The 25524-nt window shown below is 39.9% G+C and overlaps 1 protein-coding gene and 1 long non-coding RNA gene across 5 annotated transcripts in view; one reads left to right on the plus strand and one right to left on the minus strand.

Moving 5' to 3' along the window:
* LOC104114545 (importin subunit alpha-4-like) overlaps positions 1-25524 on the minus strand; it is a 47751-nt gene that overhangs the window by 8990 nt on the left and 13237 nt on the right. For 2 of the 4 annotated variants that reach the window (XM_070192270.1, XM_070192271.1), the window contains exon 9: positions 17639-17975. The exons of 1 other annotated variant lie outside the window; for it this stretch is intronic. In XM_070192270.1, coding sequence (XP_070048371.1) covers positions 17951-17975 — 25 coding nt within the window. In that variant the 3' untranslated portion in view covers positions 17639-17950. Of the gene's footprint in view, positions 1-4645; positions 4737-17638; positions 17976-25524 lie in introns of those variants that run through there. One more of the 4 variants, XM_070192268.1, reaches the window with a different exon arrangement.
* LOC104114543 (uncharacterized) lies at positions 9710-11139 on the plus strand. The gene is made up of 2 exons (XR_690416.3): positions 9710-10286; positions 10386-11139. It is a non-coding gene; the product is annotated as an uncharacterized lncRNA (long non-coding RNA).

A 25524-nucleotide genomic window follows, 5' to 3' on the forward strand; every position in this document is an offset into this window, starting at 1 on the left:
AGGTGATAAGTTTAGGTTTATTGTTGTTCTTGTTATTCTAAAGGGTCGGGTTTCACAATCTATCTCTTGTTTTTAATTCTCTACCAAAGGCGATTAGTTCTTTGTTAGATAATTGTTGTTGTTAGGATTCAACTTCAAGAATAGACTTCTTGAATTCAATCTATCTTTAATTTTTCGTTATTTTTTTTGTTTCTTTATTTTCTTTTAGCTTCCGCACGTTTTTTAATTTTCTTTAGTAATTCTTGGACCTCTATCGTGTTGTTATGAAAAATTTGAAGATTTTACAAGGATCTTGCTAAGGCTTCAAAGAGGTAAGAATTTCTTTCCTAATCCTTCAATTTCGGGTTTGGAGTAAAGATGGGTGAATAATAGTATGATTCTTGGGTGTAAGAGTTTTATGTATACATACCAATAAGGTTGTTAAGGTTGTGGAATGATTCTTGATATTGTTAGACAGATTATAGTAGATGCTCATGATTAGTGACACCCCGATGTCGGACTTTTTTTTTCCGCATTTTTATTTTGATTTGAACTCCTTTACGAGAGTTTTTATGCTATATAGCCTTGAAATTATCCTTGAAATGAAAATATCAGTTTGTTTTGGAATGAGTCGGCTTGCCTAGTTCCACGATAGGCACCATCATGACAGGTTAGGTTTTTTGGTCGTGACAGATAGTTTTGTGATTTAATTAATTTGTTATTTTTATCCGAATTAGATTATTTAAATGCTAAAAATAGTAAAAATATATATTGTTATTTTTTGAATAATTATTGTTATATGTGATTTTTATTGTTGTACTTATATTAATATGTGACTTTATTGTTGTTTAGTGCCCTTTAGTATTATTTTGTGCCCTTAATTGTTATGTAGTGCCCTTTAGCGTAGTAACTCGAATAGAGTACTCAACTATGGATTTAATATATCAGTAGATAATTATCAAATATTAGATAGGAATCATAAAATAATCATTTGCCGGGAAATTTGGACAAATATGAAAGTTAACAAACAAATCGTTACGAATGAAATAAATTCAATATTATTTACTATTAAGTTTGTAGTATTTTTTATATGATTAATTATTGAATATATCTTGATTACTTATGAAATTTTAATATATTATAATTTTGTTATAATTCAAAAATAACTTTAAAAAGATGATAGTTCAAACAAAACCATGCCGAATTTTAGTTGAAAAATGTTGGAAACTAACATATGAAATATTAATATAGAAAATTTATAAACCTAAGTATTTGTTATATGAATAATTGCTAAATTATCTTTGTAGTTATTAAAATTAATCATTTAATTATCTGTTAACCCAAAAATATCTGAAAAAAAGATGATAGTTCAAACACAAACCCTCTCGAATTTTAGTCAACAAATATAAGAAAATAACATAAAAATAACAATATAGAAAATTTGTCAAACTAAGTGTTTTTATATGAATATTTATTAATTATATCATGTATAGTTATAAAAATTAATCATTTAATTCTATTATACCCAAAAATAGCCGAGTAAGAAACAAACATATAACATAATAAACTAACATATAAAATAATATAATAAACTAACATATAAAATAATAATATAGAAAATATATCAACCTAAGTAATAATATTGAAAAAATATCGATTAAATTTTAATATAAAAGATATTGCAGTATATTTAAATATGTTAAATAATTAAACAGAAAAATACTTTAATTAATGTTGTTCAATTTACAGATATCGTTATGGAAGTTCCCCCTGTGCATTCCGGACCTGCATCTAGAGAGCTGCTGCTGCTACAGGGCAACTATAAGTCTTCACACATCTGGGATGGGCAGTGTCTGTCCCAGACATTCTGCCCCAGACGTATAGACGATATATGAGAGTTCATTAGGGACTACCCACTACATCCCCGTATAGTTAGACGACTTCAGAATACGAGTTTCTACAAGATCATAGAGATCGGTCGGTTGCAGTTCGATTGGGCATTGATCATGGCTATGTAGAGCGGTGGTGACCGTAGACGCACACGTTTCATCTACCCATCGGCGAGGCTACCATCACTCTTGAGGACGTGGAGGTTCTTTTCGTACTGCCTATTGATGGTATACCTGTAGCTTACCCGCATGCTCTTAGAGACTATACGAGAGTGGATTACCTTTATATGTTGTAGTGGCTCATCGATTTCCAGCCAGTGGAGCCGACTGCATTGAGTAGGGCCAGTCGATTATAGCTGATGCCTGTTCGGTAGCATCTGGTGGCGATGGACACGGATATTACAGATGATTCATAGCCAGAGGATATCAACCGGCACATGAGACTATTGCTGCTGTTGATGTTTGGTGGTATACTGTTCCCGAACATTTCAGGAAACCTAGTCATTTGAGATTTCTACATCATCTGGAGCGGCTAGATGATTTATCTGGTTACAGCTGGGGTGTAGCTGTTCTAGGTTAACTGTATAGGCAGATGTGCCGGGCGTGCATAGGCACCCAGAGAGACGTTGCCGAATTTTTACCGCTGCTGCAGGTGAAAACATAGTCAATTCTTTTTATGATTATAACATACATAGTAAATAAATACCTTACATTTTACGTCCCAATCTATATTAAGTTTGGGCCTGGGAGCGGTTCATCAACCTTTGCCACCGATCGCTCTGGATGCACCACCTCTACCGTTTTTCCCTTTAGCTTGGAGGTGGGTTGATAGGCAAAGCTACACAGGTCGAGGCTCGACATCATCTCCCTTATTACAGGGATTTGTTGGATTTACTTGAAGGCGCGCAAGTACATATATACTTAATTTTACTTGGCCTAGCTTGATATGTGTTGCATTTACTCATGATTCTTGTATTTAATAAATAGTTCGTATGGAGGCCATACATCGACGAGCTCATAGCTGGTTTGCCCAATTATTACTCCCGCGGCCTAGCTATGTGGAGCTCTTCCTTCCCACTGATATGTCTCTATATAGTCGAGTATCATGCCATCGAGCGAGTCATTCGCCAGTTTGGTCGCCTGCAGCTTGTACCTATTCTGCCCATTTGGCACATGACACATTACCAGCGGGATGATCGTTGCAAGGTTGATCAGACATACTTAGACTAGCTAGAGGCCCGAATTGAGTTTTGGACCAGAGGTATGGCCTGATTCTGTCATACCCTCCACTTGACCATATGGAGGCAAGCATGAGTACATGGGTTGTATTGCAGCGTTACCCGACTTCTCGTCGGGAATCCCGTTCATTGCGATGGTGGTCAATACATTCCATACGACGTGAGGCACGAGGCACTGGTATGTTATACTTACCAGTAACGTTATATTATCCTTACGTAATTAATATTTTACATGTTATACAGGCTATTAGCTTACATTAGTTCTACTAGTTGGGACTGGAGATGCTGCAGCATACAGGCGAGGGAGCGGCAGCTTTGCACGTGTTTGGCCGTCGGGTTACTAATCTTGCTGCCGACACATTGAGACGTGCCCGAAAGGATGGGCACTTAGGATACGAGGCTGCTTATGTGCTACCCGAGGAGTACTATCATGGGCCACCAGTGGAGCCTGAACGTGGTAGACGTGGCAGGCGTGGTCAGAGATGAAGGGGTGGCCCACGAGGTCGTGGTGGTCGGCAAGGACGGGGTCCCAAGAAAGGGGGCGTTGAGGCACCCGTGGAGGATATTAGAGATGATCAGCCGGGTGAACACACTGAGCCACATGATGCTCCTCATGATATGACGTCATTCAGCCTTCAGCTGCCGCCAGGGACATCGCAGGTTACCCCGTCAGCTCCATTGTTGATCGCGGGCACGGCCATTACCCAGCAGGAGTGGGATCAGTATTTTCCTGATCCCCCAGAGCCATCGACTGAGTTATGGCTCATCACCGAGGGATGTTGAGGATCTTTCACATACTTCATCTACTCTAGTGCACCTCGATGTTCCGACAGAGCATTGTGCGATACTGACTTGCCGGAGACGGATCATTTTATTCAGGAGCCCGTTGAGACCATGGTATGACCATTAAAAAAAATTTTGTTAACACGTACGTTAGTATTTTATATTTCATATACTAAAATATCTTATTATTCTGTAAGTTACTGTTGGCCCAATGGCCGCTTCTACCAAGTCTACCAGCCTTACTGACAATCATGTTGCAGCGCATCATCCGATAAAGAGGCGATGTGATGAGGATGATCCTGATAGCGTAGCCAGGCGGGATGGGATGCGCCTCAGTCCAGCCAATACTTTAAAGCATACAGGTTGTGGGACTCATTAATATGTATTATTAGCTGTATATAAGACATTAAATATATAATAGCAACATTATTTATATTTTACATAATTTGCGCATGTATTTTTATTTCTCGGATTATTTATTAGATTAACAGTATAACACAAAAAAAAACTACAACTTAATACAAATTTAAATTTGTTACCAATTAAAGATAATACATGACACGTATAACATAAAAATAAAATACTACACTAAACTCATCCATATGTTTGTTTAGTCACTATCGCCCATTATTCTATGCTTCAACCACTTAAATTTCTCTTCCAACCTATTTTTTTCTTCTTCTGCCTCTTTTAGTTTCTCCTTCACTGCCGCAAGTTATTCTTGTAGTTTCAAGATCTGGAGTTCGTATTCACCAGTCAAATTCCAAATATTTAGCAAACATGCTTTGTAGTATTCCTGGTTAATGGATTCATCATACCATTCTTCAAAACCATATTGATTTTCGTCCTACCAATGGGATGATAACACAAGACTATTAATTAACATGTTATATAAAAACTATTAACAAATATGTTTTTCCAAAAATAATAACTTACAACTTGTTTACACATCCAATGTTTGCGCCCTAGATTGCAATTTGACCAATATGGCTTCAAAATTGCACGTTTGCTACAGTAACACCTTGGTACGTCATTATGTCCAGACATGTCGTAATGCTCGAAAATGAAAAATTAATACAAAGTTGTTCTATTCGTTTCGTTACAACGCAAATAATAACTACAATTCGCGAGGTTTTTATAGGCAGCTAAGAGTGATTTTTGGTTACATAACGCATATTGGTGACGCTTTATGCTTCGCGTGATAATAATTCTTTAGGGTACAAATGGATGCAGCTTTTTAGGCTGATGACAAGTGGTATGGTGTTCTACATCCCTTGAAAAATAAGCCTATAAATATACACACAGATCTCAAAGTTGTTGGGCACATTATTGAGGGCAAAGCGCATTCTACAAAGCCTGAAGGTATGCGAATTTGGGGTGAAAAACTACATTGGGTTCCCCTTAATTCAAAACGATATGATTATGAAGTACTATGTCACTGGCATGGGCTTGTTGTACCACAAGCGCTGTCTGCAACCTTCCAAACAAACACACACAAAGATGAACCAGAAGTGATTCGACATTTGATGAAGGAGATTCTAGAGATGGAAAGGGCACTAGCCGTTTATCATGCAATGGATGATCTTAACTACCTGGAAGGAACGGAGGATCAGTATTGGGATTTATTAAAAAATGCAAAATTATATAGAGACAATGATTATACTATTTTCCCAACAATTGTCGAGTGAGAGGGACTACCGAAGTTTCTACCACAAACGTTGGATGTAGGAGTCCCATATTATTGTAGAAATCAAGAAAGTGGTCTTATTAGTGATAGCAATGAAATACGAGAAATGTGTGTCAACTGGGGCCTAAATTACGATGCCCTCGGTCCGGAAGGGTGCATACAAGATGTTGACGAAGAAGCTGAAGACAGTGACAATGAAATAGTGCTAGACAGTGATGATAATGGCGAATGAAAATTGTTATTTATTTCTTGGGGTGTATGTTAAATTGTTGTATTGAATCTTTAATGCTAAATATCAATTAGATTTAACCCCATTGGAAACATAATTTTATTTCATAAATATTGCAAACTAAACATTTACGGACATTTGGTACAACAAAAATAGTGCAATAAAATACTACGTTTATCCTTGATAATTGGGCACATTGGATGAACTGCCACCTGGAGCTAAATTACCACTGCTTCTCAAACCAGCTGAAGGACATTTACGTCGGTCGTGTCTTGTTTGGGAACATATGCCACATTTACACGCACAAACGGTATCACCAACATCCATTTGGTTCCGTATCCGCATTCTTTTTTGCACTTTCCGTTGGTGCACATAATCCTTGTTACACACCATTTTAAATGGTTCCGACGGCCAATGATGCTCAGCACCCACTGGCTGCAACTATCCACCATAGGTGTTTAAGTAGGCAGCAACACTATATTCTTTATCAACGTATCTCGTTGCCGCAAAATATGTATGTTGAAAGCACTTCATGGCATGTGAGCATGGCAAGTGATAGATTGACCATTTTTCACAGGAGCATAATCTTCTGGATTCATTGACGGTGTGTGTATTATTCTCGCGGTTGTGATGCAGACCAGTGCGAACTTCAAAAATATTTCGCTCGCTGCAATACTGCAAATACGAATGCCACTGTGCTCGCTTCCTATATTTCTCAAATCATTTCATTGGTTGTGGCATAAATTCAACACTCATTTCCATCAATGACGATGCACCTCTATATGTTTCAACAAACCTCTCTGCCATCTGCTTGAATAACATCCGCACCATGGCAGTGACAGGCAATCCACGTGTAGACTTCAATAACCCGTTGAAAGACTTTGACACATTTGTAGTCAAAATTCCCCATCTTCTACCACCATCCTTATGCAAAGTCCACTTGTTAAGCTCATGTCGCATCAACCAATGATAGGCTTCTGGGTCTTCCTGCCAAATTAATTCCATTCGCCTCCTACATTTACACTCTTGGTGATCTGTTGCAGCCATCAACCTTAAATCATGTAAGTTCTTGTTCGGATAAGCCCTCTGGAAGTTGGCCTTCAAGTGCCTAACACAGTAACGGTGGTAGGCATACGATTCCTGCCATGCACGCAAACTCTGTGTAGATCTTAAAATATTGCCATGCCGATAAGATATTAGACAAATACTTGAACGCTATCTGACAACGTGCTCCTTCAAGTGGTTCAAAAATAATGTCCACGTCTCTTGGCTTTCATTGGCACAAATAGCAAATGCTAGGGGAAATATACTTCCATTAGCATCTACTACAACGGAGATCAACAACTTAATATCATACTTTCTATAGACATGAGTGCCATCTATGGATATTACCGGCCGACAATATACAAAATCACCAATGGCTGGTTTAAATGCCCAGAACACATATCTGAATATGTATTCTGGTATTCCCGGACTCCGCCCAAGATTTCATTTAACAACAATTCCGGGGTTAAAGTATTGCAATGCAACCATGTACCTGGGTAGAGCGGCAAAGGACTTATCCCAGTTACCATAAACAATTTCAAACGCACGTTTATACCCGAGAAATGCCTTTCTTTTGGTAATGGTACATCCATATACCTGGTGGACAGATGCTATACACTCTTTGATCTTGTACCTTATGGACGCTTAAATGTGTGGAATCAAGACAAGAGAAATCAAGTCAACATTCAAGTTAAAATGATTCCCACTGAATGTGTCCATTTCACAAGTGTAGGTGCCAATGTATTTCCCCACAATCCACATATTTGTTTTCAACTTTCTCGCACGCAACATCCAATTACAACCTTGAAACCATCTACGAAAAATAACCTTGTATACTTCCGGAGATGACTCATGAACCACGATCTCATGACACTCTTTTATGTTGTACATTCGCACCGCCCTGCTTAGGCGCGCTTTATCAGCAAAAAGCATATTCTTTGACAGTACTGTTGCTCTAGATTTATCCCCCATTGCTGTCCGAATTTCATCAAGATCCCTTGTCAGGGCATCCACATTCGGCATACTTGGCAACTGATCAAGGTAGGAAATCTTCCTTGAATGAAACGGCACATGGAACTCGTACACTCTTGGTCTAACAGGAGGTGGAGCATGCTCTCTCGTCAAATCAGGTTCATCATTCTCGTCCTCATTATCATCACCCTCATCAAGGAAGGGTGTGTCATCTCCAGACTCATCAGTGTTATTATCATAATCACTATCATCGACCTGACTCTGCGCATCTGCCATATCCCGATTAAATATGTCGTCTTCAGGCAATTGAGTAAGGACAAGACCTTTAAGTTGCTCGTTTTCAACGCACAACCAATAAAATAATGAGTTTCTCAAATTCATCCAAACATTACATATAAACTTTATTACTTAACTTACAAATCATAATCTTTTTATATCTCATGATGCATATTATCCTATTGATGATGACTCCTGGATGGACCATCATGATCCAACACACCAAAACTAGGCATATTCCAACTGTCTGTTGGTTCATAACTTGTAAAATTCATATCTGGCCGGTACCCCCTGTGGAATATATGAGTGTTAATACAAATACAATACATAAAAATAAACATCGTACCACAAAGGAAAATTGATGTTTACCACTCGGCTTGTGGATTATGTAAACTTGGAGAGAAATTATGTCCTCGCTCCTCATTTGCCCGTGGAGATAAGTTTAGATCTGGCCAAACTTTTTCATCCGGAACCTGTTCGGATAAAACTGCTCTAAAAAAATTACCCGATGATTGAGGGATATCCCTATTTTGTGGAACCTCAATATTGTGAATGCCTTTAGCCTTGGCGTACACTTCCAACATTTTTATCACAAGAAGTTCCCGGTGTTCATCCGGAGTCCTCAAAATTTGTCAGAGTTTCATTGTCTTCGATGTTAAACTCAGCAAAACAAGCAATCCCTTGCGGAGTAACAGAATATAAATATCTTTCGGTTACTTTAATATTAACTGAACGTTTCCTCACACTTATTTTTTTTTACATAACAATGATACCAATCTAACGTACTCCATTGTAAGTGAAAACTTAATATAACACCCTAGAGAACAACTATAGCGTACTGAGTTATTCTCCACCACAACCTCACCCCCCCCCTCCCCAATATAATAAAACCCTAATTTTTCGCTCTTCGTACATTATGACAAAATGCAAAATAACTTAACGAATAAATATTTCGGCAGACCTAAAGGATCATCAATGAATTTTTACCAAATTATGAAACTCCTTAAATAAGAAACAAACTAGTCCGATGGGTACAATAATTGAGGTATAGCACATGCATAATGGGCTCTATATATGTAGCGCGTATACTGTATGCGCTATACCCATATGAATTATTTGTGGGTCAGTAAAGGGCATATGAATTATTGGTGGGGCAGAAAAGTTTAAATATAGCGCGGTTATTCACCGCGCTATACCTTAACGGACAAATATGTCGTTAAGGTATAGCACAGTGAATAACCGCGCTATATATAAAATAATATTCCATTGTTTTTACCTATTTTTGTCGTTTGAGTCCAAAAAGATCACACTTTGATTCCGAACTCGTAAAAAGATAAGACATAGAGAATGTTTGATAAGTCTAAAGGCAGGAGATATGATCATCTTGGAGTATAGATTTTTGGTTCCTACAGCTTTACCTGCCTTACGTTTCAAATGGCATGAATATGAGAAAGATAGCCAGCATGTTAATAGTTGGCATATTTTTCATGAAAGAAGTGTTGGGTTTTGGGCCTTTTTACCTTCCTACGTGGATAAATAAATAGCACACTTTTTGGTCCAGCTCACTCTTAGTTTTGGCCCATATATTTGATAGACCTTTTAGGTCTGATTTAGGGATTAGAGAAACTGCGAGAGAGCACACTTTAGAGAAAAAGAGAGAAAAGAGTGCAGATTTGTTTGCTAAAAATACCTCCAACCACCCAACTTCTTTTGGTGTTTCCCATATCATTTCATGTTGAATCAAGCTGAAACTTGAACTGAGTGTTTTTCACATCTTGGTCTTCAAGTGAGAACTGACAGAGCACGGTTTGGTATCCTGTAGCTCCAGATTGTGGATCGTGAAGAGTAGCTATATTTTTGGTGATTTCTCTCCTTTTCTTGACTTGTTTTGGTGCAAGCTTGTTGCTATTGTTGTTCAACGTCTGGCATTGATATTGTAGCCATTTTGGAGAAATGTTATAGCTCTCTCAATGATATAGTGGATCTTTGGAGCGTGGTTTTTTTACTCTTCATATTGAAGAGGGTTTTCCACGTTAAATTTGGTGTCTCTTGCAATTGTTTATTTTCCTTGCCTATAGTTATTGGTTGTGTGCTATACCAGCTGCCCGTACACCATTTGTGCTAGAATTTATTGGCTTCAAATAGATTGAAGATGTTCGACTTGGGTATTACTCCGTTGCTACTGATAAGTATGGATTTTAACAACTTATTAGTACCTTCTTGTTATAATTTTTAATCCGAAAGTACATTTTTTGTCTCCTAATCTAATAACAATGGTTGAATTCCAGGTATGCTGAAAAATGTAAGTTCAAAGAAGAAAAATGACTCAAAAAGGAGATGTTGTAGCCAAATTCAATAAAGAGTAAAAGTGCTGATAAAGGTGTGGTCCGAAGAACTACACATGCGACCATAAAAGCAAGTGTGGTCCGCAAAATAAAGAATGCGGCCGTAGAGGAAGAACTGAAGCTTCAGGGACTTTTGGCAGAAGTACGGTCAGCAGAATAAAATGTCGGTTGCACTTGGTCCACAGAACAAGTTCACACTAACAAGCTTGAAACATTAGAGAATGAGCAGTTGAACAAGTCTAAAGCCTCCTTAAATGCGGTCTGCAGAAATTAAAGTGCGGTCGCAAAAGCTGAAGTGCGATCGCAGAACTTCTCCCACTGAAGGCACATGCAATGTCAATCCAACAAAATGCGAACCGTAAAAGCTGATGTGCGGCCGCAGAACCTTCTGAAGGACATTTTTGTCAAAGATTTTGGTATCCCTATAAATAGAACTTCATGACTTTTTTAGGGCCTCTTATCATTGTAGCAACTAAGAGTTAGTTATTTTTAGCTATTTGGAGCAAGTTTGAGCTACAATTGTAGAAGATCATCTACTCTTTCGTTTATTTTTGGTTTTATGTCTTTGATTTCTTCTTATTTTCATCTTTTTGTGTCTCTTAGTATGAGTAGCTAGATTTTTATCTAGGGTTGTGAGTCAACCCTAATGCGTAAATCTTATGGTTTATTAATATATTGCTTGCTATTGATTGGGTTAGTGTTATTTAGCTTTATTTATGCTTTAAAGTTAGAATTGATGGTTGCAAATATTGATTCATGTCTTTTTGACCTTGTTCTTACTTGAGAAAGAAGAACTTAGTCTAGGAAAACTTGGCTAACAAAAAAATTAAACTAGTTGAGTTATTGACTAGTTTAATTAACGAATTTGAACTAGAGACAGGGATAATCTAACTTGAAATCATATTCAATTGCACTTATAGCTACCCATTTGGACTTGAGAAAGCTAAATTGAGCATAATCACTCTTTAAGCGAGTAGTATTAAGTGAGTACTTGAGTGTTGAGAGTCATAACAATCCCGATCTATCAAGCAATCATAAATTGACCTTACCCATTACGTTTTTACCTAGATTAAGATTACAACCCTAGGCCTTTCTCCATTTGATAAGACTTCAAAAATATTTTGATTATTACTTGTCAGCTAGCTTAGTCACAAATCTTATTAGTTTAATTAGTGAAATTGATACCCACTTTAATTTGAAAGTTAAATTGAGTTAGTTCAAGTTGCTCACTTAAGCGTTTATCATAACACCCATACTAAACTTCTTGAGGTTTGACCTTGACTCGTGTTGGGTTATTATTATTGTAACGGCCATTTCATATTCTCTTATTTGGTGTGTGACTTGGACGTTATCAATTTTTGGCGCTGCCTGCCGGGGATTTATGGTGCCAAACTCAAGTTATTGTGCATACAGATCATGCGTCACTTTGGTATCTTATGAGTAAAAAGGAATCGAAAGCTCGTTTGATTAGATGGGTGCCTTTGTCACAAGAGTTTGATATTGGCATCCAAGACAAGAAGGGAAGTAAAAATTAAGTGGCAGACCACTTGTCTCGTTTGGAGGAGGAAGGGAGGCCACATGATGGCTTTGAGATCAATGACTCTTTTTCCGATGAGCAACTCTTGGCACTTTCAATGAAAGAGATACCATGGTTCATGGATTTGGCAAATTTCATCGGTATCATTCCGGAAGCATTCACTTCAAACCAAAGAAAGAATATCAAGAGGGATTGCAAAGACTACTATTAGGATGAACCATGCCTTTTCCGGATTTGCACGAATAGGGTGATTAGGAGATGTGTGCTGGACGAGGAACAAAGTGATATTCTTGGGGCTTGACATTCTTCACCTTATGGTGGTCATCATGAGGGATAAAGAACGGTAGCTAATGTCCTAAGTTTTGGTTTCTATTAACCTACTCTTTACAAAGATGCAAATGATTTGGTAAAACGATGTGATGAATGCCAACGGGGCGGTGGAATTTCAAAGAAACATGAGATGCCCCTTACAACCATCTTGGAGATTGATATCTTCGATGTTTGGGGCATTGACTTCATGGGCCCTTTTGCGAGTTCTTGTGGTAACCTACATTTTGGCTGCGGTGAATTATGTATCTAAATAGGTTGAAGTCATTATTTTACACAATAATGAGGCTAGAAATGTGGTTACTTTCTTGAAGAGGAACATTTTCACAAGGTTTGGAACTCCACGGGCAATCATAAGTGATGGAGGATCGTATTTTTGCAAAAAGGCTTTTGACACTTTGCTCGAAAAATATAGTGTCACTCACAAAGTGGCAAACCCCTTTCATCCACAAGCAAGTGGTCAAGTAGAAGTCTCCAACCGAGAAATAAAGAGTCTCTTGTCAAAGATGGTGAATGCAAATCGGTCAGATTGGTCTAAGAAGCTTGACGATGCTCTATGGGAATATAGAACGACTTACAAAACACCTATCAGGATATTTCAATATCATTTGGTGTTTGGAAAAGCTTGCTATCTCTCACTGGAATTAGAGCACAAGACAATGTGGGACTTGAAGAAACTAAATCTTGACTGTGATGTAGCCGCTAACTTGCGGGTTGCATAGTTGAATGAATTAGATGAATTCCGGCACCATGCATATTAGAGTTCGTCCTTGTACATAGAAAAGATGAAGTACCTTCAAGAAAAATATATTTGGAATAAGGAGTTCAAGGCCGGTAATCTAGTGTTGTTGTTCAACTCAAGGTTAAGAATGCTTCTCGTGAAGCTTAAATCAAAGTGGAGTGGTCCAATTAAAATTGTTAGTGTGACGCCCTTTGATGCTTTGGACTTGAAAAACAAGAACAATGAAATCTTTCGAGTCAATGGTTATCGAGTGAAGCATTACTTGGGAAACGTTGGTGAAATCCACGTGGTGGCAGTTATGTACTTCAATTGCGAATGTTATGACATTGCATCGTGCGACGACGTTAAATAAAGAGCTTCTTGGGAGGCAACCCAAGCTCTTTTCCATTTTTTCTTTTAGTTTAGATGTTGTTTATTTTTTTAACCAGATTTGAAGAGTGTTGTAGTAATCAGTGTTAGGTTTTTGGAGATGGATAAAGATATGGAATTGCATGAAATTCTACGGACCGCACAAGATGGACTATGGGCAGCAAAAAATTGACTGCGAACCGCAAATGCAGTGGAAGCCCAAGTGCTAAAATGAGAAGCCTCTGAACGTTTCTCGCAATAGTGCAGAGCTAATTTTGCGGCCTATGACATAATTTTTCAGCCACAGAAGATCACCTTCAGAGAGGTCACTAAAAACAAGTTGACAGAAGTGCGGACCACACAACTACAAGTTCTCTAATGCTCAGATAACAAAGTGTGGACCACATTTGGGATTTTGCGGCCTCACTTACTCTCTCTCTGACCCGACCCAGGAACAAGTATAAATAGAACATTAGGTGCTCCTTTTACACGTTTTACCATTTCATCTACCAACAAAGCTTTTACTAAGGACCCCTTTGCACACATAGTTTCCCACACACAGCCCTTCATATTCCAATAATTCTATTTGCACTAGCACAATCTGGTATGCAACACTTCGATCTTTTTTACTTTTCTTTTGAATTTTTTGATTTTTAACTTCTTGTTAGGTCATCTATGTTACATCCCTCTATCTGATTCCATATGGGGTAGCTTAAGAATGAGGTATTTTTAAAATCATACTTAGAATGGGTTAAGATTTTTGCTATCATGCCTTTGATCTGTCACCTAGTTGGATTGAAAAATATTACATAACCTAAAATATTACTTAACTATGTCCGTTAATTCTTGATTGTGCGGACCACATTTGAAATTTTGCAGTCCGCAATTGCTGGTTTTGGTTTCCTGGCTAATTACACAAGTCTGCGGCCAAAATTTTATTATGCTGACCACGATAGGAATTTTCGGGCGGCAAAGAGAGGTCCATTGTCCTTCAGAGAACTTTTTCTCTGTGACCTGAGTACTTTTACTCAAGTGCGGACCGCTGTTAGATTTCTACGGCCACAAAAGTGTGTCCGCACTATCTTTCAGAGACTACTCTATAAAAATCTGATGCCTCGGTGCAGAAGTGCGGCCGCACTTGGAATTTTACGGACCGTACTTCCACTTTGTGGATCGCAGTTGGAATTGTGCGGACTTTACTTCCACCTTGCCCTCTGCATGTTTGACAATGAACTTCCCCTGTTTTTATGATTTCCCTTACTGTTATAGTGACTCATAACTACCATGTACCTCATGTCAATGTCGTGTATAACAACTGACAACTCTCCGTGTGTGTCAAAAGACAATGGTACGATTAAGAGGAAAGGCGTAGATATAAAAAGGCTGGGGTAACCAAGGGAAATGCAAAGGTCGAGGTGCCTTGACACCTAGTGTACAGAAGATGATTGTTAAGAAGCAAACAGCCGACCGAGGGAGAGATCAAAGCCTATCAGACACTGATTCCTATGTACCGTTTAAGGAGGACTCTAAAGGTAACTCATTGTCTCAGTGTGAAGAGCAGAATGAGGAGCAGTCTCAACAATAGGGAGAGTTTGAGCCCTGAGCTGAGCCTTCCACATTCAGGATACCTCCCATGGCACAACCAGCACTAGCCATGAGTCTAATGCAGCTGCACCAGACTCTGATTCCGATGATTCCCTTGATAACGGAAAATGGGGAAAGGTTGCAAGGGATGGAAAAGAATGAACCAAGAAGAAGGTGGTCTAGGAAGACCGGTTCTTAAGCTACAATGCATTTGTGGACTTCAAAAAAGGTATGGCAAGAAAGATCCCTGACTCATGAAAGGCAATTACTCACAAAGGATCTAGACAACTACAATCTGGCAGTCCTTGAGCAGTTCACAAAAAGAAAAGGCTGGATGCAATTCATTGAAGGGCTGGTTGATGTCAAAGAGCATCATGTCCGAGAGTTCTACATCAACACTATGCACATTGTAAAATGGACCAAGGTTACCAAGGTGCACAACCTCAAGTTGAAATTTGATCAAAGAACTCTAAATGTCTACATGGGATTTGAGGATGTTGAGGCAAAGGAGTACCTGTTCAAACTAGCTGAGAAGGAGGAGGTCCGACCGTGGCTTACTGAGATTCTTGCACCATGTCCTATCCCTCCTTGGATAGGTGCCATAGTTCCAATCTTCTGCAAGACCTTGAGCTTCGAGATAAAGGGATGGCAGACATTTGTGTACCCATGCTTGAATTAAAACAATCTGCCTTTGAAGAGGGCAGTGCTTGTGGATTCTAACATGGACAGGTACCTAATTAATGCGGGTGCTTTGATGTCGGCCAATATTACTCTTGTAGCACAACAGGGAAACACTTCCTACTAGTACCGCAGCACCATCACAAAATACTTGACAGATGCAAAAGTGGAGTCTAGACCATTTGATACCAAGATTAAGCTAATCGGCCCTTTTGATCTGTTCAAGTTACAAGAACCAAGGAACCCCAAGTCAAAGAGGAGCAGCCAGCTTTCCACTACTACTAGTTAGTCTGATGAGCTTGTAGTAGCAGCTTCCGGTCCTTCTGATATCTCTTCATCTTCAACTGAGCCTTCTACTTATGCCAGGGACACTACTTTTGAGCTATCATTAGCCCCCGCTCCATTGCCTACACTAGCTCTGAGGCATGTGCTTATGCCTACTGGTCTGTTATCTGCCTTACGGGCTTATCAGACGTTGGTGAGTCTCAAAAACTATATGCAGACAGCTACATCCAAGCTGTATGAGTTATCTAGTGCAATTTCTGGGCATCTCTTTACACAGCCAACCACTTCTGACACTTTGTGGAAGCTTGCTCAGATCTTGGACAACTAGAAGGTGATCATGGACACATTGGTTCAGCATGGTGCAGTGATAGAGAGGCTGACCAAGCAGGTGAAGAAGATGCGAAAGACTCAGGCCAGTAAGAAGTCTGTTGAGTCACTACGGGCTGAAGTGATACAGATAGATAAGGCATGCAACTTGCCCTTCGACTTGCTAATTGATCCCACACAGCCACACCCAGCTCAAACTTCTCAGGATGCCCTTACCACTCATGTTGAGGAGCCCTGCTTTATATTTAGCACTGCTTCTGTGGTGCGTGACATGTTCATATCTCGGGCAGCTTCCACGGACGATGATGATACTATCCATTTAGATGAGTCAGCTCGCACTGACTCTCCTGGTGATACCCAGATGACTGAGGATGCTTAGGGAGTTTTTTCACCCCTCTCTGCTCATTGATTTTATCTTGTTAAGTATTGGGGACAATGCTTACTTTTATTTGAGGGGTGGAGAATTTGATTTGATTGGATAAAATTGATGACATTGGATGTAATAATTGGATGATTTATTTTGTTAGTTTTTAGTAGTTTGATACATTCAATAGTAATCTATAGTTTTGTTTTGGTAGTGTTAATATTATGCTTTTATTTCTTGTTATTGATAATAAGCCTTTGGTTTTCTTAATGCCACGGTTATTTTCAAATATGATCTTTTTGTATGAACTGTGTTTCCCGAGGATGGATAGTGTTACAACTTTCTAAGGAAATTAGTCCATTACATGTTTAGGTAGGTAGGTGGTGGTAGTAGTAGTAGCAGTAGTAGGAGTAATAGTAGCAGTAGTAGCAGTAGCAGCAGCAGCAGCAGCAACAACAGTAGTAGTAGTAGTGGTAGTGGTAGCCACCCTATGATCATTATCCCTTGAACCCCATTTGAGCCTTTAGTGTCTCTCTTTTGGTAACCTTGCTACAAGCCTTTCACGTATTGATCATGATCTCCTCTTGGCACCAGAACCTTCAAGCACCCATATGTAGTACGTGGCTCAAAACCTAAGTTTGGGGGGAGAGTTGAAAAATCTAAAAGAGGTACCAAGGAATTAAAAAGAGAGAAAATGAATGATATTCATGAAAGAGAAAGAAATAAAAGCAAGTAATGTGAACAAAAAGGAGCCCAAAAAGGAGGAAAATAGAGATTAATGAAATGAGCCGAGTATCTATAAAATAAAACTCAAGGAAGAAAAGGAATGAAATTTTCAACAAAGAGTGATGGAAAGTCTATCTAGTGTCACGCCCCGAACTCGGGGAGCGTGACCGGCGCTAAACAGAGTTACCCCGATTGAGCAAGCTTGTACAATGTCGTCTACCCAACTCACCCATGAAAAGAGAAGAATACATTTCATTAATTAGACAATAAGAGGCATGTGAATAACACCAGTTCATTTCCATTAGTTATGTCATTAACAAGTCTCTAAAATAGTACACTATACAATCATAGTTAAAGTGGAACAGATGATACGACTACAACATTTTTAGTTTAACCTTTCTAAAACAAGATACAACCCACACTATGTCTACGGAGCCTCTAACAGAAACAAAAGAGTGCTACGACAGTGCCGGCAACAAGGCCCCGGCTATACCTCAAAACGCTATGTACAAAGGATAAGAGATACAGGACCCCGAAATGAAGTGGGGCTCACCAAGTCAGCTGAGGAGAGGGTGTGCTGCTATCATTGATCAATACCACCTGCTATGGAACCACCTGCATCCATTAAAGATGTAGCTCCCCCGGCAAAAGGGACGTTAGTACATATGAAATAGTACTAGTATGTAAAACTAAACACCCTCTCCATAGAACGAGTAACAGTAAACGAAGAAGAAAACATGAAATCAATAAGAGACTCAAACAGTATCAAGGTGTCAAGTTAGGGAAATGTAAATTTCAAGTAGGCTTCAGTATTTTAAGTTGGGAGATCTTTAGCACCGATACACCCATGTGTTTCTAGAAGGAGTCCGATCTCAGCCCGACCAGCTAAGCCATCTCACCCCGAGACATCCACTCACAATAATATCATGTACACGGTATGGCGTCCGATCTCAGTCTGTTCGGCTAAGCCATCTCACTACAATGTCGTGTGGGTCGACATCACATCACATCTCGCTAGAAATAATCTCATCTCATTCAAGGGAAAACATCTCAACACATCATTCTCATCCCATATGAGGGAAAACAACCTCATCACATTAACATGGGGATTTACCCCTCAATCACTCCTACACTGGCACGTGTAGTTTCGGGGTTAGGTTATTTTGACCTACCCTTCCTCGGTGACTAAACGATACTCCCAAAGCATTTATTTTTAAAAGGATTCACAACGCATTTCAACATCCTGTTCTTGCCTTTTTGTTTCATTGGCACTAATGGCCCCAAAAATAAAGTCATTGTTGGCACGTTGGCCGTATTTCATATTCTATATTTACTGTTTCATTTTCAAACATCATCACGGATCGCCAACAACAAGCATTTCTATTCAAGGCTTTAAATACACATTTGAGCAACTAACCAAATTAAGGGTCTTAGGAACATGTGATTTCTCACGCAATTCGACATGCTAGTTTTCATTAGAATCACGTTTTCAAGTCATAACGTATTAACACACAACTCATTCTTAAATCACCTTCTCAAATAGTAACTCAACATAACAAGAACATTTGGAATTCATATTGAATGCATATATCTTTTGACACAAGGCTTATTCGAAATAATCAATTTATAATGAGCAACACGGGACTTACAAGGGCATTGTGGGGTTAAATTCTAAAAGAGGAGTTTAGCCAACATACCTCACTTTGAGCTTTCCTTAATTCACTACACAGTTCCGAAAATCCTAGCAACTTTGATCTATTTAGAGCTATAGCAAAATTGAATACAAATTAGGAAGGAGTTCATGTTCCCAACTCATTTTAGCATTTTATCAAACACTAGGTGGGCATTATTATTTCTAGCTTCTCCTATGGAGGATTTTCTTCACCCCACAACCCAAGGTCTACCCATTTGAGTTCAACTACCTTCCCACAACTCATGAATGTACATGCATGCATAAACAACAACCCTCATCCTCAAAACCTTCCTCTGCATTACCTATTCCCAAAAATAATTTCAAAATTCAAGGTTAGGGCTAGAATCTTACCTCCTGGTTGAAGACCTTGTGAGATTTCTTGTTGAATTTCAAGGCTTGAGCAAGATTTTGGATGAACAATTAGCTTAGGGATTTCACCTCTCACTCTAGGGCACTCCATCTCTCTAAAAATACCAGATATTCCCTTCAAAAATGGTCCCTTACGACTAATTATCGAGATAGGATCGGGTTCAAAAGTGAGAAAACATTGAAGCCCCGATGCAGATTTGCGGTTGCATATGCGACCGCATAACGCTTCTACGGTCCGCGGAATAGACCGCATAATGGCCCTCCGGAACTGGGCACTCCTGCCTCACTCTGTGACTGGTCTGCGCTCCGCAGACCTATTCTGCGGTCGCATAATGCGCCGCAGAACTTCCCTTCAAAAACTTTTGTGTTGGATCTGCGATATGTATTGTGCAGCCCGCGAAATGATTATGAGGCCACATAATGGACCGCATAATGGTCCAAAAACTTTCCCAAGTTTCTGCTTCCGTCAGCGGCAGATCTGCGGTCCGCAGATCAGTTCTGCGACCGCAGAATGGAATGCAGAAACGCCCTGCACTTCAAAAAAATTTCTTCAACTCCCCAACGCACTGTTCAACCCAAAAAGTCTGAAACAATCTCTACATTCATCAATGCACAAGTCTACCTCGGCATCACGAAACCCTGAGTTTTAGGTAAAATTTTATAGGGCCTTACATCCTCCCCCGCTTAGGATCATTTGTCCTCTAATGAGGGTCGAAATCCGTCATTATCATCTACCGTGATTCAACTATTACTTCACACACTAGCAGTCCCCAAATATTTGACTAACTCCCTAAATTTCCAAAATTTCGGCAGATTTTCCCCTCTAACTGGCCTATCCACCTGTCAGAGAATACCAGAAACCAATCCTAACAACACAACGATGTAAAACAATATGAAAACAACACCGGAAACAACGCTATAAACATTGCATTAACAAGAGGGAGTATACTTAACATAAGATGTACAAGGGAAATCATAATTTGTAGAAATTTAGCTCTTAACATCATAGATATAATTACATAGATATTCAAATAAATTAGGGTATTTCTTCTTCATTTCTTCCTCGGCCTCCCAGGTAGCCTCTTCAACCTGCTGGTTCCACCATAGTACTTTCACGGAGGCAATTTATTTATTTCTCAGCTTACAGACTTGCCTATCAAGAATGGCAATCGGAATTTCTTCATAAATCAGTTCTTCATTAATCTCTATAGTCTCAACCGGAACAATAAGCGACGGGTCTTCAACCACCTTCTTCAACATGGATACATGAAACTTTGGGTGCACTAAAGATATCTCTGGAGGTAGTTCTAGCCTATAAACCACCTGACCGATCCTCTGAATGATTTAGTACGATCAGACATACCTTGGACTCAATTTCCTCTTCTCACCATACCGCATTACCCCCTTCATGGGGGAAACCTTCAAGAATACCCAATCATCCTCTTGGAACTCCAAATTCCTACGATGTATATCCGAATAGGATTTCTAACGACTTTGGGCAGTTTTCAACCGTTCCGTAATAATCTTAACCTTTTCTATATCCCGATGTACGAGGTATGGTCCTATCAACTTTGCGTCCCCAATCTCGAACCATCCAATGGTAGATCTACATCTCCTACCATATAGATCCTCGACCGGTGCCATCTGAATGCTAGCATGATAACTATTATTGTAAGCAAATTCTATGAGCGGCAAATGATCATCTCAGGTGCCTTTGAAGTCATGAACACAAGTGCGCAACATATCCTCGAGCGTCTGAATAGTCCACTTTGCTTTCCCGTCGGTCTGTGGATGAAAAGTTATACTAAGATTTACCTGAGTACCCAACCCTTGCTGAAATATCTTCCAAAAGTTAGCTGTGAACTGTCCCCCCCCCCTCCCCGCTCAGAAATGATGGAAACTGGAGTGCCATGTAGCCTGACAGTTTCCTTGATATACAACTGAGTATACTGTTTTGTTGTGTCGATAGCCTTAACAGGTAAGAAGTGTGTTGATTCCGTGAGTCGATCCACAATCACCCAAATCGAGTCGAACTTGCAAGGAGTGTAAGGTAGTCCTACCACAAAGTCCATATTGATCATCTCCCATTTCCACATCGGAATTTGTATGTTCTATGCCAACCCACCGGACCTTTGGTGTTCGGCCTTCACTTGCTGACAATTTGGACATCTTTCCACAAAGTCCTCTACATTCTTCTTCATATCATTCCACCAGTAGACTTCCTTAAGATCATGGTACATCTTTGTAGAGCCCGAGTGCACGGAATACCTAGAAGTGTGAGCCTCGATCATGATTCTTTCCCGGAGATTATTCACGTTTGGAACACATAGTTGCCCTTAGTACCTTAGTGTACCATCATCCATGCCAAGAGAAAAGGCCATGGTCTTATGTTTATGAATCTCCTCCTTCAACTGTACCAATAATGGGTCGTGGTATTGCTTTTCCTTGGCTTCCACAACAAGCGATGATTCAGCCCTATTTTGTACAATCACTCCTCCTTCACTAGAATCCGCAAGACGAACTCCCAAACTAGCCAACCGATGAACCTCCTTGGCCAATGGCCTTTGATATGCCTCCAAGTGAGCCAAACTACCGATAGATTTCCGACTAAGAGCATCCGCTACAATATTAGCCTTCCTCGGATGATACAGAATATCGATGTCGTAATCCTTGAGTAATTAAAGTCATCTTCTCTACCTCAGATTCAATTCCTTCTATTTGAAAATGTATTGAAGACTCTTATGATCCGTGAATATATCCACATGGACCCCATATAGATAATGACGCCAAATCATCAATGCAAATAGCACCGCCGCAAGCTCTAAGTCATGTGTTGGATAGTTCTTTGATTCTTGAGTTGCCTAGAAGCATAAGCTACTACCTTGCCATGTTGCATTAATACACACCCAAGTCCGATTCTTGAAGCATCACAATATACCACAAACCCATTTGTACCGTCTAGTAGAGTCAACATTGGTGTCGTAGTCAATCTCTATTTCAACTCCTGAAAGCTTCTTTCACAAGCATCTGGCCATTGGAACTTAACCGCCTTCTGCGTCAATTTAGTCAACGGAGAGGCAAGGGTAGAGAACCCCTCCACAAACTTCCTGTAATATCCAGCTAAGCCCAAGAAACTGTGAATCTCTATTGGGGTAGTAGGTCTAGGCCAATTCTTCACCCCTGAAATCTTTTGAGGATCAACCTTAATTCCTTCTCTAGAAACAACGTGACCCAAGAACGTGATTCAAGCCAAAATTCACATTTCAAAAACTTCGCATACAACTGGTGTTGACGAAGAGTCTGTAAAACTGCCCTAAGGTGATCGGCATAGTCCTCTCTACCTCGTGAATATACAAGGATATCATCAATAAACACTATCACAAAAGAGTCGAGGAACGGCTTGAAAACTCGGTTCATAATATCCATGAAAGCTGTCGGGGCATTTGTTAGCCCAAAAGACATTATCAGAAATTCAAAAGTGCCTATATTGGGTCCTGAAAGCTGTTTTCGGAATATCCTGCTCCCTGATCTTCAATTGGTGATACCCGGATCTTAAATCGATCTTGGAGAAGTACTTAGCACCTTGAAATTAGTCAAACAAGTCATCTATCCTTGGCAGTGGGTACTTATTCTTGATCGTGACCTTGTTGAGCTGCCGATAGTCAATACACATTCTCAGTGGGCCGTCTTTATTCCTTACAAAAAGGACCAGTGCGCCCCAAGGCGACACACTCGGCCGGAGGAAACCCTTCTCTAAGAAATACTTCAATTGTTCCTTTAGCTCCTTCAGTTCTGTAGGTGCCATTCTGTAGGGCAGAATAGATATAGGCTGCGTTCCTAGCATCACATCAATCCTAAAATCAATCTCCCTGTCTGGTGGGATCCTAGGGATAAAGACCCCCAAAACTTTATTCACAACAGGCACGAACTCAAGTGTAGGTGCCTCAGCATCGGTGTCCGTAACCCGGACCAAGTGTTAATCATCTCTGTGGCCTTACGGTAAGAAATAAATCTACCCTTCAGCACCACATCATCCCCCTTCCATTCAATCACTGACTCATTTGGAAATTCAAGCCTAACGGTTCTGGTTCGACAATCAAGCTTAGTGAAACATGAATAAAGCCAACCCATCCCTATTATTATATAAAAATCAACCATCCCCAATTCAATGAGATCAGCCATGGTGTCCCGACCACGCACCGTGACAACACAATCCCTATAAACTCGCGCGGCCACAATAGACTCACCAACCGGAGTAGATACAGAGAACGACTCGTGGAGTTGTTCCGGTTCTATCCCAAATTCCATAGCAACATAGGGAGTGACATAGGAAAAAATGGAACCGGGATCAATAAGAGCATACACATCATGAGATTGAACAGTCAATATACTTGTGACAACATCTGGAGAAGCCTCTGAACTCTAGCGGCCCTTCATAGCATAGAAACGGATGGGTCCTCCCGAACTATGTGTACCACCCCTAGCTAAACCACGCCCTGCGGGTGTTGGAGTGCCTCGAGCTGGAGGAGGTGTTGCGGATGTAGTAGCTGAAGAACAGGCTAGTTGTGATGCACCCATGCCCATGCTATAGTGAGACGAATGGTAATCCCTCTGAATATGACCCCTCATACCACACCCGTAGCATAAGGGCTGGTCCATGAAGCAGGCCCCAAAGTGCATCTTCTCACACCTAGGGCATGGGGGCCTCCACTGTTGCTGAAATCTCCCACCAGACCGACCCTGCTGGTAGGATTCCCTGTTACCCTGGCTGGGCCCAAAATGGCTCTCCTGCTGCTGACTGGGCCCCGATGGTTGCGCACTGACTTAAAACATGGGTTGTGCATTAATAATGTTTCGACTTTAAGTCAAGTTCAAATGAAGGCTATTATGCCAAATTTTGTGAAATATCTCTATGTGCCTTAGACTCTAAATTGCTCACATGTGTACTACACACCTTGAATTGAATTGTATTTGTTGTTGATGATGATAATGATATTTCAAATTGATAAGGTGAGCATGAAATACTGAATATGGCCAACGTGCCAAGAATGATCTTATAATTATGACCATTAGTGCCAATGAAATGAAAAGAAGTGAAAGTAATATGAAATGCGATGATTGATATTGAGAGAAATTGTGGTTGATGTCTCTAATGAGATGGCCTAGCCGATCGGGTCGTGATCAGACTCCGTGTTAAAGACGGTGGTATTGATATGGAGGGAAATTGTGGTTGATGTCCCTAATGAGATGGCCTAGCCGATCGGCTCGTGATCGGATTCCATGTTAAAGACGGTGGTATTGATATTGAGAGAAATTGTGGTTGATGTCTCTAATGAGATGGCCTAGCCGATCGGGTCGTGATCGGACTCCGTGCTGAGAGTACGGTGGTACTGGTATTGTGAATAATGGTATTGTGGACAATGGTATATCGATACTAAAAATCTCCCAATGTGAGATATGGAAATTAATTTGAACATTGTCTTGATCCTAAATTGAGGTTTGATATTGATTAAGGCTTTCATTGATATTATGATAATCTTGTTGTATTATTTGTCATTCTATTGAGAGGGTGTTTAGTTATACATACTAGTGCTATTCGACAGTACTAACGTCCCTTTTGCCGGGGGCGCTGCATCTTTCAATGGATGTAGGTGGTTCCACAGCAGGAGATATCGATCAGTGATAGCAGTACACCTTCTTCCCAGCTGACTTGGTGAGCCCCACTTCATCCTGGGGTTATGTATCTTTTGTACTTTGTGTATTCGGTTTAAGGTATAGCCGGGCTTTGTTGCCGGCATTATCATTGTACTGTTCTTTATCTATAGAGGCTCCGTAGACATAATGTGGGATGCGTATTGGTGCTGGGAAAGAAAACTATGCTATATTGTGGTTGTATTACTTGTCCATTTGAAACTTTAAAAATGGTGAAACTTATGGTAAGAAATTGGTAATTGCAGACATGACCACTTTATTGTTTAATTAAGAAAAATATATATTCTCTTTATTCATCAATGAGTTTGGGTAAAAGGAATCTAACAGGCTTACTCGGTCGGGTTCACTCCGTTGAGCGCCGGTCGCGCTCCTCGGTTTTGGGGCGTGACA

Source organism: Nicotiana tomentosiformis, chromosome 12 (assembly GCF_000390325.3).
Source record: "Nicotiana tomentosiformis chromosome 12, ASM39032v3, whole genome shotgun sequence".
In the NCBI taxonomy this organism is placed as follows: domain Eukaryota; kingdom Viridiplantae; phylum Streptophyta; class Magnoliopsida; order Solanales; family Solanaceae; genus Nicotiana; species Nicotiana tomentosiformis.